The 15,438-nt window shown below is 42.8% G+C and overlaps 1 protein-coding gene across 3 annotated transcripts in view; it reads right to left on the reverse strand.

Moving 5' to 3' along the window:
* The window catches only part of CEP295 (centrosomal protein 295), a 541,368-nt gene that overhangs the window by 61,909 nt on the left and 464,021 nt on the right, over positions 1-15,438 (reverse strand). For all 3 annotated transcript variants that reach the window (XM_069202438.1, XM_069202439.1, XM_069202440.1), the window contains 2 exons: positions 9,825-10,001; positions 285-375 (listed from right to left, as the gene is read on the reverse strand). In XM_069202438.1, coding sequence (XP_069058539.1) covers positions 285-375; positions 9,825-10,001 — 268 coding nt within the window. The remainder of the gene's footprint in view (positions 1-284; positions 376-9,824; positions 10,002-15,438) is intronic.

Here is a 15,438-nt window from a genome sequence, read left to right on the forward strand (position 1 = left end):
GACTTACGTTTTGAAGATAAACATACACATGTAATGCTTCCCTTGTGTATGCAAGAAAACTATGTGAGGGCAACAAGTAAAAACCATTTAGGAGTGGCACTTGCTCAAGGTTCTGGATTTTAGAGAAGAATAACAAGAACTAAAACAAGAAATAAAGTAAGTAAGTAGTGAAAATATCTGATTGTAAATAGAGGATCTGTTGTAATTAGGTCCTGGTTGCATTTTGTTTACCACTATATTTAGAACTAAAGTTTTACCTGCAAACTGATGAGTTAAAAATGTACCTGTGCCAGGACTCCCATCTTGGGTCGAGGACTCCGGCAAAATGCAAATCGGATTCTCTGCTTCAGGTAGAGGAATTTTGAACCTATCCTCCTGTGAGGGAAAATACATTACGTTTTATAAGTGCAAATACATACATGCATTACATAACTACTAACACCAGTTTCCTACCTTACATTTTCATTTTCTAATGTTTTACATTTTGTAAAAGAAAGATCTAATGCAATGACAGTTACTGGTTCTGCATGTCAATTCCCTGAATCCCAAAAGAAAACATTGGTTCAGTCATTTTAAATTGTAAGCAAGAGCTAAAAACTCCAATTTCCATTGCGAACGCAGAGATAATTTTGTACACAAGAACGTCTGCATTACCTAAAAAAAATGCAAACGTGAACTAGATTTTTGTTTACAGCTCTGATATATTTTAGCTTGGGATGAGTTTGAGGACAAAGGCATTTGACAATCGGTTTATATGTCACTACGCGCATGTTTGTGACATTTATTTTCTTTTTTTTATTTTGAAATTTCTTGTAAGGCTCATTAATTTTAGATAAATAACAGAAAACAAACACACAGGGCCTATTACAAGTTGACTTGAGAGGTATATCCCCCACTCCACCCCAACTTCCTTAGGGATGGTGGAGTTTGGGGGAACCACTCCAGGAAACTCTGAGAGTTCTAGTATGTCTGGATCCATCATGACAGTGTCCTGACACAGAAGACCCGGTTTTACTTATTGTGAATCTGCACCCAGAAAATCTGTGGCATTGGGAGAGGGACAGAGGCTCCAGGAAGAAAGCCAGCCCAGAACCACCTGCACCCTCCAGCTCTCCAGGAGGAGCAGGCAATGCTTCCCAGAGACACCACAGCCTCCCCCAATTACCAGACACCTTTCCCATCCACCAGCCCCTGACCCACACAGACCCCCCAATAGGATTTATCTTTTGCTAAGAGTAGACTATGAATATATTAAACTCCCCAGATAAGGGAGAATCTGTGCAAAAGCACCCAATAATCCTGGATGTGGAAGGTTATTCCCCATTCAAGTGAATTTAACTTGTAGTCCCAGTTACCTCATGAGGGGATACAATCCATAATAATTAGTTCTGGCACCTCCCCGTTTCATTAAACTGAGAATTCAGAATGGAGGCTTTAGTGGTAGTGGTTTATCCAGACCTAGAAACCTATGGAGTCAAATACACCAACTAAAACCAGGTTCAACAAATGTTTATAGTTCACCTTGCATAACCATGATAATCATGAAAATAACAGAATAAATGAAAGTCAGCAGGGCAAAGCATTATCAAGACAAATATATAAAGACGTACAATAAGAACAAGGTGATTAGGCTATAATATTGAAAGCAAACTTAAGGAAAAGTCTCTCCAGAGACAGGATAGGCACTCATTAATGAGAAACACATTGGCTAGATACACCACTGACCACAGTTGTCATAACTGTACAAGAAGAACAAGTTTCTTACATTTGGTAACACTCTTTCTGGTAGATCCTATATCTAACCTCAAAGTCCTCACCTTTGGACTACCCTCCCAGGGATCGGAGTTGATCTGGAAAATCTTAAGCAGTACCTCTGTGCACCTGTAGGTGCAGCCTGTGGCTCTGCATTGATGTCATTTGGTGCCGGCGATGACGCAATCAGGCCTATATGGGCTCCATCCAGCCACACTGACATCAAGACTTGTTTGCTCCCACAGATGCCGAGCACACTCAGACTGGTTGTGACCGGTGTACAGAAATCTAACTTGGGACCTTTTTAGGTGGAAAAAGAGCCAATTCACAAAATAGGGAGGGTGGGAGGATCTGTGAGGAATCTGCAGTTACAGCCTCTACCAGAAAGAGTGTTCCCGAAGGCACATACGTGTTCTTCTGATAGAGACATTTAGCCACAGATTCCTCACCTTATGAATTATACCACAGCAAAGCCACACCAGGGAGTGTGTCTGAATTGGCTTAATCCAAAAGTCCTACAGTACTGAGTAGGCAAAATTCCCATCGGGATGCCCAGACATTAAAGCTTTGTTATCATATGCATAGATGCCAATGTAGCAGCCTAGCACATGCCCAGAATGGGCACTCCAAATGCCAATGCAGTGGTAGCAGACTTGGCTCTGGTGGAATGAGCCCACAAGCCTTCAGGGGGGTGCTTTTTAGCCAATACATATGCAGAGCACAGTCCAGCAGGAAATGGTTATTATTTGTTCTACTCTGCCCTTCTTTGCTCCTGTGAATATAATAAAGAGCTGATCACCTACCCGATGTCAGGTACTATCTTTGTAGAAACTGAAAGCTTTTTTAGGATCCAAGCTATGCAATCTTTACTCAGAGAGGTGAGGGGGAGCGCAGAATGCTGGGAGTGATGGTTTGCCTGCCATAGTAAGGACTCACCATCTTTGGCAAAAAGGATCAGCTTGTCTGGTTAGAATGCGGTGTAAGGAGAGTTAGCAGGGGCCCTGTAGCTCTCCCATCCTCTGTGCAGAGGCTCAAAGGGAGAACACATGAGAAAAGTAAAAACTGAATTAAAATCCCACTCGGGCATAAAAAAGGTGAAGGAGGAAACAGATGTAATACTTTGAGAAAGTGCATTGCAACTGCTGGTTCAAACAATGAAGGCTGATCCGCAAATTGTAAAAAGGCAGATACACCCAATAGGTATCCTTTAACTGTGCCCAAAGCAGGGTCTTGCTGGGATAGTAACAACAGAAACAGTAAAACCCCAACATATTTTGGCATAAAATGGACTAATCTCTCTCTATGGGAGTGCATAAGGCCACAGACTTGTCCCACTGACAGGCCTATATAGGTGGAGGATTGTCTGACTGCCAAGGTAACATGGACAACCTCAGGAGGAAGGTCAAAAGCACTGAACTGACACTGCTCAGTCGTCAACATGGAGGTGGGGGGAAATGCAGGTTTGGATGCAAGATCCTGCTCTGCTGCTACAACAGGAGATCCTCCTGAAGGGGCATCCTAATGTGAGGACAGTTGCTCATGTTCCAAAATTTGAGATACCAATCTCTCCGTGCTCAATTCAGAGCCACTAAGATGACTTGGGCCTAGGCAATCGGGATCTTCTTCAGAACCCGGGGAAGAAGTAGTATTGGCAAAGGCATGTAGGAGTCCTGGGTTCCACTGTAAGCAGAATACATCTCTGAGCGAGAGCCACATTATGAAATCTAATGTGCAGACAGAAATGCTGACATTGCATATTCTCTGTGGTGAAGAACAGAATGAGCCAAAGTTCTCCCCATTTGTGGAAGAGACCTTGCGCCACCTCCAGGAATAACCAACATTTGTGATTTGCAAAACAAGTTTGTTTGCCCTGGCATTCGAAGATCCCGCCAGGTGCTGCACCACCAAGTAAATTCCATGTTGTTCCAACTACATGGAGAGGCATGGAGCCTCTTAGCACAAGGTCCACAACACTGCTTGTTGAAGTACCACATAGCATGATGTTTTCTGTGAACACCTGAATCAACCTCCATGTGATGGATTCCAAGAAGGCTTTCAATGCCAAGACAATTGCTCGGAGCTCCAGCAGGTTGAAGTGGAGCCAGGCCTCCGCCGGAGATCAGATGTCTCTGATCTCCACCTCTCCCAAGTGGCCAACCCATCCCAGATGTAATACATTGGTCACCTCTGTCCGCTCTGCGTGGAGTAGGGAAAGAGCTACCAGTGACCTAATCACAGTCCAGGAGCCACCACTGCAGACCTTTTGCAGTCTCCTCTGAAATCTGAACTTGATCTGAAAGATCCCCTTGGTGCTGTGTCTAATGGGATTGGCATGTTTATAGTGAATCCCATTGTTAGCTGTATAGCCTGTAGTGATCAGTAATAGTGAATGGGACCTTCCTGCCCTGTGTCACTGGAGTGAGGCCTACAGGCTCACTCACTGTTTGATAAGGTCTGCAGCTGTGTGCTTAACTCACCCTTGGCCTACATCAGGTAGATGTGGAGAACTGAGTAGCACGGGAGAAGTATCCGTGTTAGTGGTACGTATGCCTGGTAAGGGTACTATAAGAGGAAGGTGCAGTACACGAGTGGTTAGTACGTGAATAGGGTGCACAGATATGGCCTTGCCAAAAACAGTGTGCCTCTGTTAGGAAGAGGAGAGCGTTGGAGGGAGTGACGGTCCAAAGGGTAGCCCTATCATGAGGACTCCCTGTATGAGGTGTGAGGATTTGGCTGTGCACTGATTGGGCCATAGCCACTGTGCAGGACCGATTTCGGCAACCCCTGTATGCCAGGAGAGGGCCGCTGTAGACTCAGCCAAGTCTGGTGGGCCCTGCACTGAAATGACACCATATGCTAGAGGGGGCCAACAGTAAAGCATTTTTTTTTTTTTAAAGGACTGACAAGACTTGTGACTGTCCAGGCAGGGGTGCTGAGTCTGGAAGAGCCTGTGCCTGTATCATCATGTACCGCATCAACCCCATATGCCAGGAGGGGCTGCTGATACCAATGCTGCCAAAGGAGACACTGAGACTATGACTTAGGGGTTGGACCAGCGCTGCAAGGAAACTGCCCTGACTCACCGCTGAGGACTGCTGGAGATGCCAAGGAGGAATTTGCATCCTTGCTGGCTCCACTCGGGAGCCAAAGGAACCTGCTCTGACATCTGAAGGACCTCAGGCCACACCACTCTGGAGAAAGAGCCTGCGCTGCCAAGTGTTGCAGTGTAGGCCTCGAGCAGCCTAACTTCGAGTTAACCAGGACTCACAAGTGCGTACTTGAAGGAACTCTTCTGTGCTGCAGGTGTGGGTAAGAGGAGTACTGGGGCAGTTTGGTCTATGGGGATTTGCTGTTAGAGGCGCTGGGGCAACATAAACACTTTGGACTAAGATCCTGAACAGTCAAAATGAGAACGCTTGAGCAGGGATTAATAGTTAACATTCCCAGATGCGGACACCAGTGAATGGGGAATGACAGTGAACACGTTACATGAAGGAAGGTGGAACAGGGAGTCGCCAGACAACTACTGGAGCCCCCGACCTCAAGGCAGATTTTGTTCTTGCTTCTGAATGTCATATTCCTTTGCATGTGCAGTTAGAAATAAAATACTACTTTTTTCTTATAAAAGTAAGTATTTGGCTGGACATTGCTTTATTCTTCGTACTGTTTGCACACTGAGTTATGAGTCACGTTTACTGACTTGTATCTACATTCCCCAGAGGAAGCCTTGACTGCTCGACCACAGCTACTACTGAGTGTGTCAAGTGTAGACGGGGCACTTGCCCCAGTTGCTATGGATCAACAGTAGGTTGAGCCCCGGGACATCAGGACTACAAGCCATGCTCCATGGCACTCTGGAAAGGTTTCTGACACCCATCAATGTCAGAAGGTTTGTCGCATATTGGAGATAAATGACTAATGCCCCAGGCGATCCTGCCTTCAGCATCCAGTCATCGAGGTAGGGAATCACTGGAACTCCGACCTCCAACTACAACTAGCTGCAACTACTGCCATCTCTTTCATGAAACTGGAGGGGCACTGGTGATGCCAAAGGGGAGAAGAGCAAACTGAAAATGTTCCTGGTCCACCACGAACCACAGATAACGCCTGTGGGGCTGAAGTACGGGAATGTGAAAATAAGCGTCCTGCAGATCCAACTCTGCCATCCAGTCTCCAGGGTTGAGGGCAGACAAAACCTGGCCCAAAATTAGCATGCTGAACATCTGCTTCTGGAGGAAGGCACTTGAAGTGCACCAGTATCATACATGTCATTATCCACACCTGTCCCAAAAGATCATACATAAGCAGTGTTTCTTGAGGCAAGGGCATCGTGTCAGGGTCAGAAGGATTGCCCCGGTGTTGAAGAATACATGTTGTCGTCTGAGTCAGACAGCAATAAAGGTTGCCATCAATGGTGGATTGCTTTCCAGCATGGGACACGGGTTCTGACCTAAAGACAGTATTGGCCCAGGAGTGGAACCACAGGGCCTGGCTAGCACAGAGGGAGATCTCAGGACCGAACAGCTGAGTTCCTCAGGACCAGAAGCTGGACCCAACGCCCCCTCACCAATATCCGCAACTACTTATAATGCAGTCAGTGTGAGACATCAACGAGGGGGGAAAGGGAAGTTGATAAACAAGAGAGACTGCCTTGGGGGGGAATTCTTAGCTGCTTGCTTCTCTGGTGCTATATGTAACAGCTACCTGTAAAGGAAGGCAAACAGAACATTAAAATTTTAACAAATATGCTAATGTCAGGGAAAACGCTTTTCCTATCTCGTATACTTCAATAGCTCATACCCCCATTTAGCAACACTAGCGCTCCTCCCTTTCATGTAGTGTTCTGTCACTCAATAAATTAAATATCCCAGTTAACTTGAAGAGGGTAAAAAAACCTGTGAGAGATTGATATTTTACATTGTATTATTTGCGTGAGTGGTATGTCCGATGTGAGGATTCCCTTGTAAATTAGTTCTTTCTTTTCTGATTTGCATAATATTTTGCATAATAATATTTTAACCTTTTTGAGTAATTGGATATTCGCCAGGATAAACAGTCTGCAAAGTCTTTTCAGTGAGAAATATTGATGCGGCTGGCAGTTATCTTCAATTGAATGTCTTTTGCAAAAAAAAAAAAAAAAAAAAAAAAGGAAATTAGATCTTGACCGTCTAAATTACTGACTGAGACTCGAACCCTCCATGAATGTGAGCATGAAGATACAGGCAATACAAAGCTCTCAGACACTACTTCTGAAGTCTAGAACTACAAGCCAGAACACGCCCAGAGGAGCTTTGACTGACAGAAGTTTTCGTTCTGTGAGGAAACACACGCGCGCCGAAGAGACGCTACCGGTGCCTCCAAAGGATCAGTTGAAGTGCGCCACTTTCCAAGGCGAGCACCCAGATCACGACCTGAATCAAGCTTGTGCTCAAAACACTAGACTGCTGACTTCCTAAAAGCGTCCGCCATCTTGGAATTTACGAAGTTGCAGCGTGTTACGAACACGTGAAGAATGGCGGTCAACAGAAGTTTTGAGGATGGCATTCAGCACCTCCAATGGGGATATCGCTGGGCTCTTGTCAGCCTCCTGTGTACTGGACTTCTTTACAGGCGAGTCCTTGTTCCTGCAAAAATGTTCCTGACAGGAGATCCCGATGGGAGGCCTGCTGGCTTCTTTGAGCCTGCAGGAGGGCCAGGGGGAGACAGTGTTGTGTCAAAATTGCATAACTTTACATTCTGAAATTCCTGGATTTGTTATGGAGTTGCCCCAGGCCTGGGGAATTGGAGCTGGCATGAGGTAGGTTTAGTAACTGGCTTCACAGAACAACTCAGAGAGCAAGTTGAAAAAGCTCGATGATGCCCTTGAGCCCAATCAGGAGGCTGAGCCAGGTCGCACTTGGACTTCTTTCGCCAGCCTTAAAGTTACCCTAACACTTGGACCTCGACGGCCTGTTATGGGTACAGCTTCAGGAGGTAGGCGATGATCTCTCCCATGGCCTCAACTAATGCAGGTCTTTTGGTGCATGCTGTCTAAGAGCTTAGCCTGTGCTTCCAGACAGCATTCAGGTACACCAAGGCACAGTTACAGCAAGTCTTGGAGTCATGTTTCAACCGCAGACAACACAGGCAAACTGAGTGAGGGGCAGTCACAGACATTTGTTTGTTTCATTCCCCAAAAGGTTTAAACCCTGACAAGTTTGGAGTGGACATTGCCCTAGCACAATGGTAAAAACATTTTTGGAAAAAATGTTGCAAAAACCTCAAACAACACAGTCTCAAGAGACCCAGAGTACCTGTGTTGGCGTGGAAAACAAACGAAGGGCTGTCAGCACACATAGCTGATGCCTATATAGGCCTGTGCATGCCATTTCTAGTGCAGAAAGATGTCTGAGCCACCTGCCATCATGCAAGGTACCTATTACGAATTTCTGGATCCAGCCTGACGCCTTGGGGAATATTGAAAAGGTGAGGAATCTGCAGTTAGAAGATTTTAACAGAAAAAGCTCATCTGCTAGTTAGGATAATTTTACAGCTTCTTTGAGGAAGGAGTGATTCATAACTGGCCACTCCCTCGTAAAATCATACCAAATGAGAGGAAGCCTGTAAGATATGTATGCCAGAGAGACACACGATTATGAGACTGTGCTCACGACCCACCAGCAGAGGGATTAGTAAAGATCTCCAAAAACTGTGTATGCCTCAGCATTGCCAGACCTGGCCTACATTTTCTTGCATTTTTTTTGTCATAGTAACCTTCCCATCTAACTGAGGATGACTGTACCAAGAGCAAGGCTTGCATGAAGCTACATTACTTGTTGATGGCAGGACATGTAGAGATAGACCTTAAAGTACAGTTAAATGTAAAAGACCTAGAATAAAAATACAAATTATTATTTGAGGTTGGTGACTACCCACCTCAAGGAATAATCACAACCTGAGATGAATACCTTGTTTGCCGTGGCACAGAGCAGACAGGCTTAACTCAAGGCAAAGTGTAAAGTATCTATGTAGTATCAAAACTGTAATAAAGTCAAAATGCAAAACAACAAATAGCCCCAAACCGAATATAAAAAGCTAGAGTGAAACAGACACCAAAATTAAAAAAATCCAATAAGGGGAAAAAGAGATTACTTTTAAAGTTTTAACTAGTAACAGCACCAAAAAGCTATAGGTGCCAATGGAGTCCATTGTAACAGACCGGGACATAGGCACTATATGAAGCTGAGTGCAATGGATTGTGGGTCGGAACAACAACCAATCGCGCCCTGGTCAAAAATGTTATCTTCTGACTCAGTCTTTTAAATCCCAATCCGCCACAGGAGTATACTTATAAAGTTCCCCAGGACCTCAGGGGAGGCACTGACAGGGTCACAAGGTGGCAGGCAGATAGAAGGGTCCTGTCCAGGTCCAATTGCCACTGGTAAGCTTGTTACTACTAGGAAAAGGCCTTTTTAGCTAGTTGGTAGTGGTGACCGATGGCCCCTTCTTAACAAATGGGGTGAAAGGTTACCTGGTACTGACCTACCTACATTTGCAGCAGTGCCTGTTTGCCTTACTGCAAAAAGGCCAAAAATGCCATGTGTCAGGGCATTTTCAACATGGAGAAAGTCTTTAGCCACACTAAAACGATGATGCCAGTAAAAAAAAAAAAAAAAAACAACTATCAATAAAGGCATATGAGATAAAGCACAAATAGTAATAATACTTAGAATAAATTAGCCTAGATAATATGTAGGGACCAATTACCAGAGAGTGCTGACCGTATTTAAGAAGAACACAACTAAAGAAAACACACCAGTGGTACCTCTCGGAAACAAAACAAACTAACTGCTATTGGCAATGATTATGCACTGTACCCATCAGTTAGTGCAGAGCTGCACCCAGCTACTGTGCATGCTGGGACCGATGGTCAATGCAAAGGTCTTACCTGCGGAACACTCATCAATTAACATATGCCAGATACAAAAAGTGCCAAATGAGACAATTAAATATTAATCACATATTAAGCACTAGGTCAGTCCTAAAGGACAATAAGTGAACAGATGGAAATGTAGAAAATGATTAATATTTACCAAGCTGCAGTCTTTTAATTCAGAGCCATCATTTAAATTTGGCAGATTATTGATTTTACAAACATGATTCTCTGCTTGATGTACTACTTCCAAATCAGACACAGTGACACAGCTGTCGTTGAAGCTAATCAGTGTCAAATCGGGCTCCTCCATAATGCCATGACCTGTTCCAATGTCCTAAGAAATAATTAATAAAGAAAATAGTTTAACAAAAATAACAGTATTAGTATTTTGCAGATGCAGTATAAAACAGCATCTGTGTAAAAGCAAACTTTGCAAATGTACTATGTTTTTGCTTGTCACAAATGTAGATCTCAGCCCTGGCTATCTTTATTATGGACAAGATGCTCCCCAGAAGGATGCCAGAACACAAATATAATATTTAAATAAGCATATAGGTATCAACATTTAAAAACAAAAAACCTTGAAACACTAAAAAAAAAAAAAAAAAAAAGCCTGTAGGCAGAGAGGTTTACCAGGAATAAGAAGCTGACAAACTGGCTGTTCTTTTCAAAGCTCAGATTTCTCCGACTGTGAAGGTAACTACTGATGGCGAACTACCATCCCAAGACTTTCATTAAGTTAAGTATGGTGCGTTTCCACATGGCTCTCACAAAGCAGCATCACAGTCATATCATAAAGTGTTTGGAAAATTATGTTCTGGTACATCCCCAAGCCCGTGTTATGACTGGATCTGAATGTTGCACATTAATTTAACTTCAAGACAGACACTTTTGTGGCAGTTTCACATTCATTAACAAATCAAGTTTATGATATTAGTGTGGGAGAGGAGTGGCCAGTGGACTTAATCATTTCCTAGTGAAATTCTGTGGTTGAAAGAATGACTGTTGTCCAGGCTTTTGGGCTAATCTGTACACGGTGATGCTGGGTACATGGTGTGTCTGTGTTGGGCATATCTGTTGAATTCATTTAATCATGTTGTGTGGTGTCTGAAAAGGTGACATTTACTTGTGTTAGTGAATGAATGAGCAACGCAATACTCAACTACATAGTCTAACAAGATATAGTCCAGTGAGTGCATTCGATTGTTTGCAGTAGATATTGTTGGCTACCACTTTTGAAATGAAATGAGTAACGGCTTAAGAAGAAGTATTATCTTCATTCTTTTGGATTATATTTGTTCCTTTATGGCTTGTCTTGATGGCTAGGACTATAAACAGCACTGTTACTCAGACATAACTTTCCCCATCATATCCATTCAGATGGATATGATGGGGGACCATATGGATTCAGGCTATTCACGAAATTGAGAACCCAGGACTCAAATACCATAGGGGTACCATAGTCAGGTATACCAAACTGCAAGGATGCAGATGCAACTGAGAAATGTCCTAGTCATAAACACTGCTGTCAGATATACTAAAGTGAAGGTACCCTAGTGTAATGCTATCTGTATTTAACCACTGGCTTCATCTTGACCACTGACTCCATTTTGTGCTTAGCTTCAAACACCGTCACATTGGTGGCACAGTATTTTTCCACGCATAGCTTGTAAACATGTTTTTTACTCTTTTCTCACCAAGGATAGGAACATAACATGGAGGAGTAGTAGAGATAAGAATGTACCAGGGTGAGAATGTTATGGTAGAGCAGGGTACACCTCAGTCTTGGAAGTACGCCTTGGGATCTAGCGTGTTCTTTCAACACTGACCTGATACAGCCAGCGTTAAAACAACAACTTACTCGAAGGAAGGAGGGTTCTAGAACCTTCCTCTTACGTTTGTTTAAAATATATAAGGTGGGGGAAGCTTGACAACTGGGGGAAGAATGAACTCATCTGGGAAGGGGCACTTTGCCCAGAATCCCATTGCAGTTTCGGTTGTCCAGAGTTCCATGACCTGAGGTTGGCAGGTAAAGAGATGAAGTCAGTGTCAAGCCCCATGGTGGAATTTTTTGCTTTGCGGTGTGCATGCATGAATATGTAGTCAAATATCTATATATCTACATACATATCTATATATATGAGAAAACAAACTGGTCCTGCTTCTGGGGCGCTCTTTCATGTTGGTGCAGGTGTGAGGAATGGACCATTTCCTCTCATGAATCCAAAAACAAACAGTTGCAAGCAACTTCACCACCGCACTCCAGGAGGAAATTATTTATTTTTATTGCAGTCAGGATTAAATCACCATCCTTCACCACTGACGCGTTTCGACCTACTGGTCTTGATCACAGTAACTTAGTCCTATCTCCATGTCCCCTATTTATAGTGTCTCTCCTATGACCCCTATTAGTGCATTGTGGGACATGTAGTCTATTAAAAATAAATGAAATGTTGTGCATTAAAAAACAAGCTCCCCACCACCACAGAACGTGCCCAACGCTACACAAATTGTCTAAATTAATATGTGCAAAGAATATCACTATTCACAACAATCATTATGTCCATTTCTATTCTGTTGGTACTATTAACCTTGCTTAATGCAATTACCTCTGTGATTGCTATATATACCTGATAATAGATTGGTGCACTTATCTATTATTGTTTTCATACTTTCTCATATACATCCTAAATTTACCTCATTTTCTCCTTGATATTTATCTATAAATGTCCTCTATCCACACATCCAAAGGTAATCTTATCTAATAACTGTTAGCAAGAGCGTTATATATCCTCAACCTACAGATGATAATGCAAGTCTTCATCCCAATTCAGACGGTGGTGAAGTTGCTTGCAACCGTTTGTTTTTGGATATCTATCTATATATATATATATATATATATATATATATATATATATATATATATATATATATAAAATATCACTTACCCAGTAGACATCAGTAGTGCTGCAGATTCACATTCTTTGCATAAGTCCGCTATCTAGTGTTGGGCTTGGAGTGTTACAAGTTATTATTCTTCTAAGAAGCTTTTTCGAGTCACAAGATCGAGTGACTCCTCCTCTCAGTGATAGTGCACGTGGGCATCGAGTCCTTTGTTAGATTGTTTTCCCCCAGGAGGGTGAAGTAAGGAGTGAAGAAATTTATATGCACATATAAATATACAGCAAGAAAAGAAGATGTACATGCAATGTATATACATATTTGCATAAGGAAAATACTACAACAGCTACAGGCTTCCGGGGAGGAGGGAGGGTGCATGTGAATCTGCAGCACTACATGCCACGAACAGATGTCTACTGGGTAAGTGACATTTTCTGTTCAATGGCATGTGTAGCTGTAGATACACATGCTTTGCAAAGACTGACAAGCAGTCCCCTCCTAAAATAATTGGTCGCTAGCCTGTAGGAGTTGGAGTAGTTTGAATGAGTGTTTTAAGTACTGCTTGACCAACATTTGCTTTTTGGTGAGAAAGCACATCCACACAGTAGTGTTTAGTAAATGTGTGAGGTGTGAACGAAGTGTCTGCTTTGCATATGTCTGGTTTGGTATATTTCCTAAGAATGCCATTGAAGCTTCTTTCTTTCTAGTAGAATGTGCTTTAGGAGTTACTAATAGTTGCCTTTTAGCCTTAAGATAGCAAGTTTGAATACACTTTACTATCCGTCTGGCTAATCCCTGCTTTGAAATAGGATTACCCTTAGGAGGCTGCTGAAAAGCCACAAAAAGGTGTTTAGATTTTCTAAAATCTTTTGTTCTGTCTATATAATACATAAGAGCTCTTTTGACATCAAGAAAGAAGAGCTCTTTCAGCAACTGAATCTGGATGTGGAAAGAAGACTGGCAATTCCACCGACAGATTGATGTGAAATAGTGAAAACTCTTGGTTTAGGAATTTTGAATTTGTCCTAAGTACTATTTTGTGTTTGTTCTTCCAACGTGAATGCTTGAATTTCATGAACTCTCCTTAAGGAAGTAATTGCTCCCTGGAAAACAACTTTCCATGAGAGAAAATGAAGAGTCCAAGACTGCATGGGTTCAAATGGTGGACCCATAAGCCTTGTGAGCACAATGTTAAGATTCCAGGCAGGAGCTGATAGAGTTCTCTGTGGAATAACTCTTTTATGGCCTTCCATAAAAGCTTTTATGACAGGAATTCTAAACAGAAAAGTATGGTGTTTTGGAGGTAGGACAATATTGCAGTTAAATGAATTTTAATAGATGAATATGCAAGATTAGCTTTTTGTAAGTAAAGCAAATAACAGACAGTATCCTGTACTGATCATTTAAGTGGATCAATGTTTTGGGTTGACAGCAATATTCAAAATGTTTCCATTTAGCTGCATAGCACTGTCTAGTTGTAGGTTTATGTGCTTCTTTTAGAATGTCCATACATTCTGATGGAAGCTGTAGCTATCCAAACTCTATGACCTCAGGAGCCAAATCACTAGGTTGAGCATACTGGGACTGGGATGCCTGATCTGAACTTTGTTTTGAGTCAATAGGTCTGGTCTGTTTGGGAGCTTGTGAAGTGGTACTACAGATAGATCCAACAGTATTGTGTACCAGTGTTGACGTGTCCACGTGGGAGCTATAGTGAGGGAGGTGTGACAGATCTTGTTGACCAGAAATGGAATTAGTGGGAGAGGGGGGAAAGCTTAAGCAAATATCCCTGACCAATTGATCCATATTGCATTGTCCTTGGATCGAGGGTGTGGGTACCTGGATGTGAAGTTTGGGCATTTTGTGTTGTGTTTGTTGTTGCAAAGAGGTCTATGTGTGGTGTTCCGCACACACGAAAGTACTGTTGAATCACTTGTGATTCATTCGTGTATTTGTTGCTGCGTCCTGCTTAAGAGGTCTGCTAGTTGGTTGTGTATTCCTGGGATATACTCTGCTAGTAGTTGAATGTGATTGTGAATTGGCCATTTCCAAATTGTCTGTGCTAGAAGGGACAATTGAGATGTGTGTATCCCCCCCCCCCCCCCCCCAACACACACACGCTCCCTGTTTTTGCAGATAATACATTGTTGTCATGTTGTCTGTTCTTATTAACACTGTTTTGTGTGTGATCTGTGGCTGGAATGCTTTGACTGCTAAGAACAGTGCTAGCAATTCCAAGTGGTTTATTGTGGTTTATGTGGCCAGTTTGTTGGTTTGAGTCCCATTCTCCCTGTATAGTAAGATTGTTGAGATGGGCTCTCCAACCTGTCATTCATGCATCAGTGGTGATTATGGTCTGTAGCACAGGGTCCTGAAACGGCCACCCTTTTGATAAGTTGGTCTGATTCCAACATTTCAGAGAGTTGTAAGTTTGGCGGTCCAACAACACTAGATTGTCAACTTCACAATGTGCCGGAGACCATTGTTGCGAGGGACACTTTTGTAGGGGTCTCATATTTAAAAGTGCATTGGGTACTATTGCTATGCACAATGCCAACATTCCCAAGAGTTTCATGGTAAACCTTACTGTGTAGGTTTGATTGTATTCTAGGTGAGATATGAGATTGTGGAAAGCTTGAATTCTCTGTGGGTTTGGGTAAGCTAATGCTGACTGATTGTTCAGAATTGCTCCCAGATATGGTTGTATTTGCACTGGTTGCAGATGAGATTTTTGGTAATTGATTGGGAATCCTAGGCTGTGTAGGGTATTGATTGTGTATTGTGTATGTTGCTGACAAGTTTGAATGGTGCTGGCTTTTATGAGCCAGCCATCCAGATAGGCAAACACATGTATATGTTGCCTTCTGAGG

This window comes from Pleurodeles waltl, chromosome 8 (genome assembly GCF_031143425.1).
Source record: "Pleurodeles waltl isolate 20211129_DDA chromosome 8, aPleWal1.hap1.20221129, whole genome shotgun sequence".
Taxonomy (NCBI): domain Eukaryota; kingdom Metazoa; phylum Chordata; class Amphibia; order Caudata; family Salamandridae; genus Pleurodeles; species Pleurodeles waltl.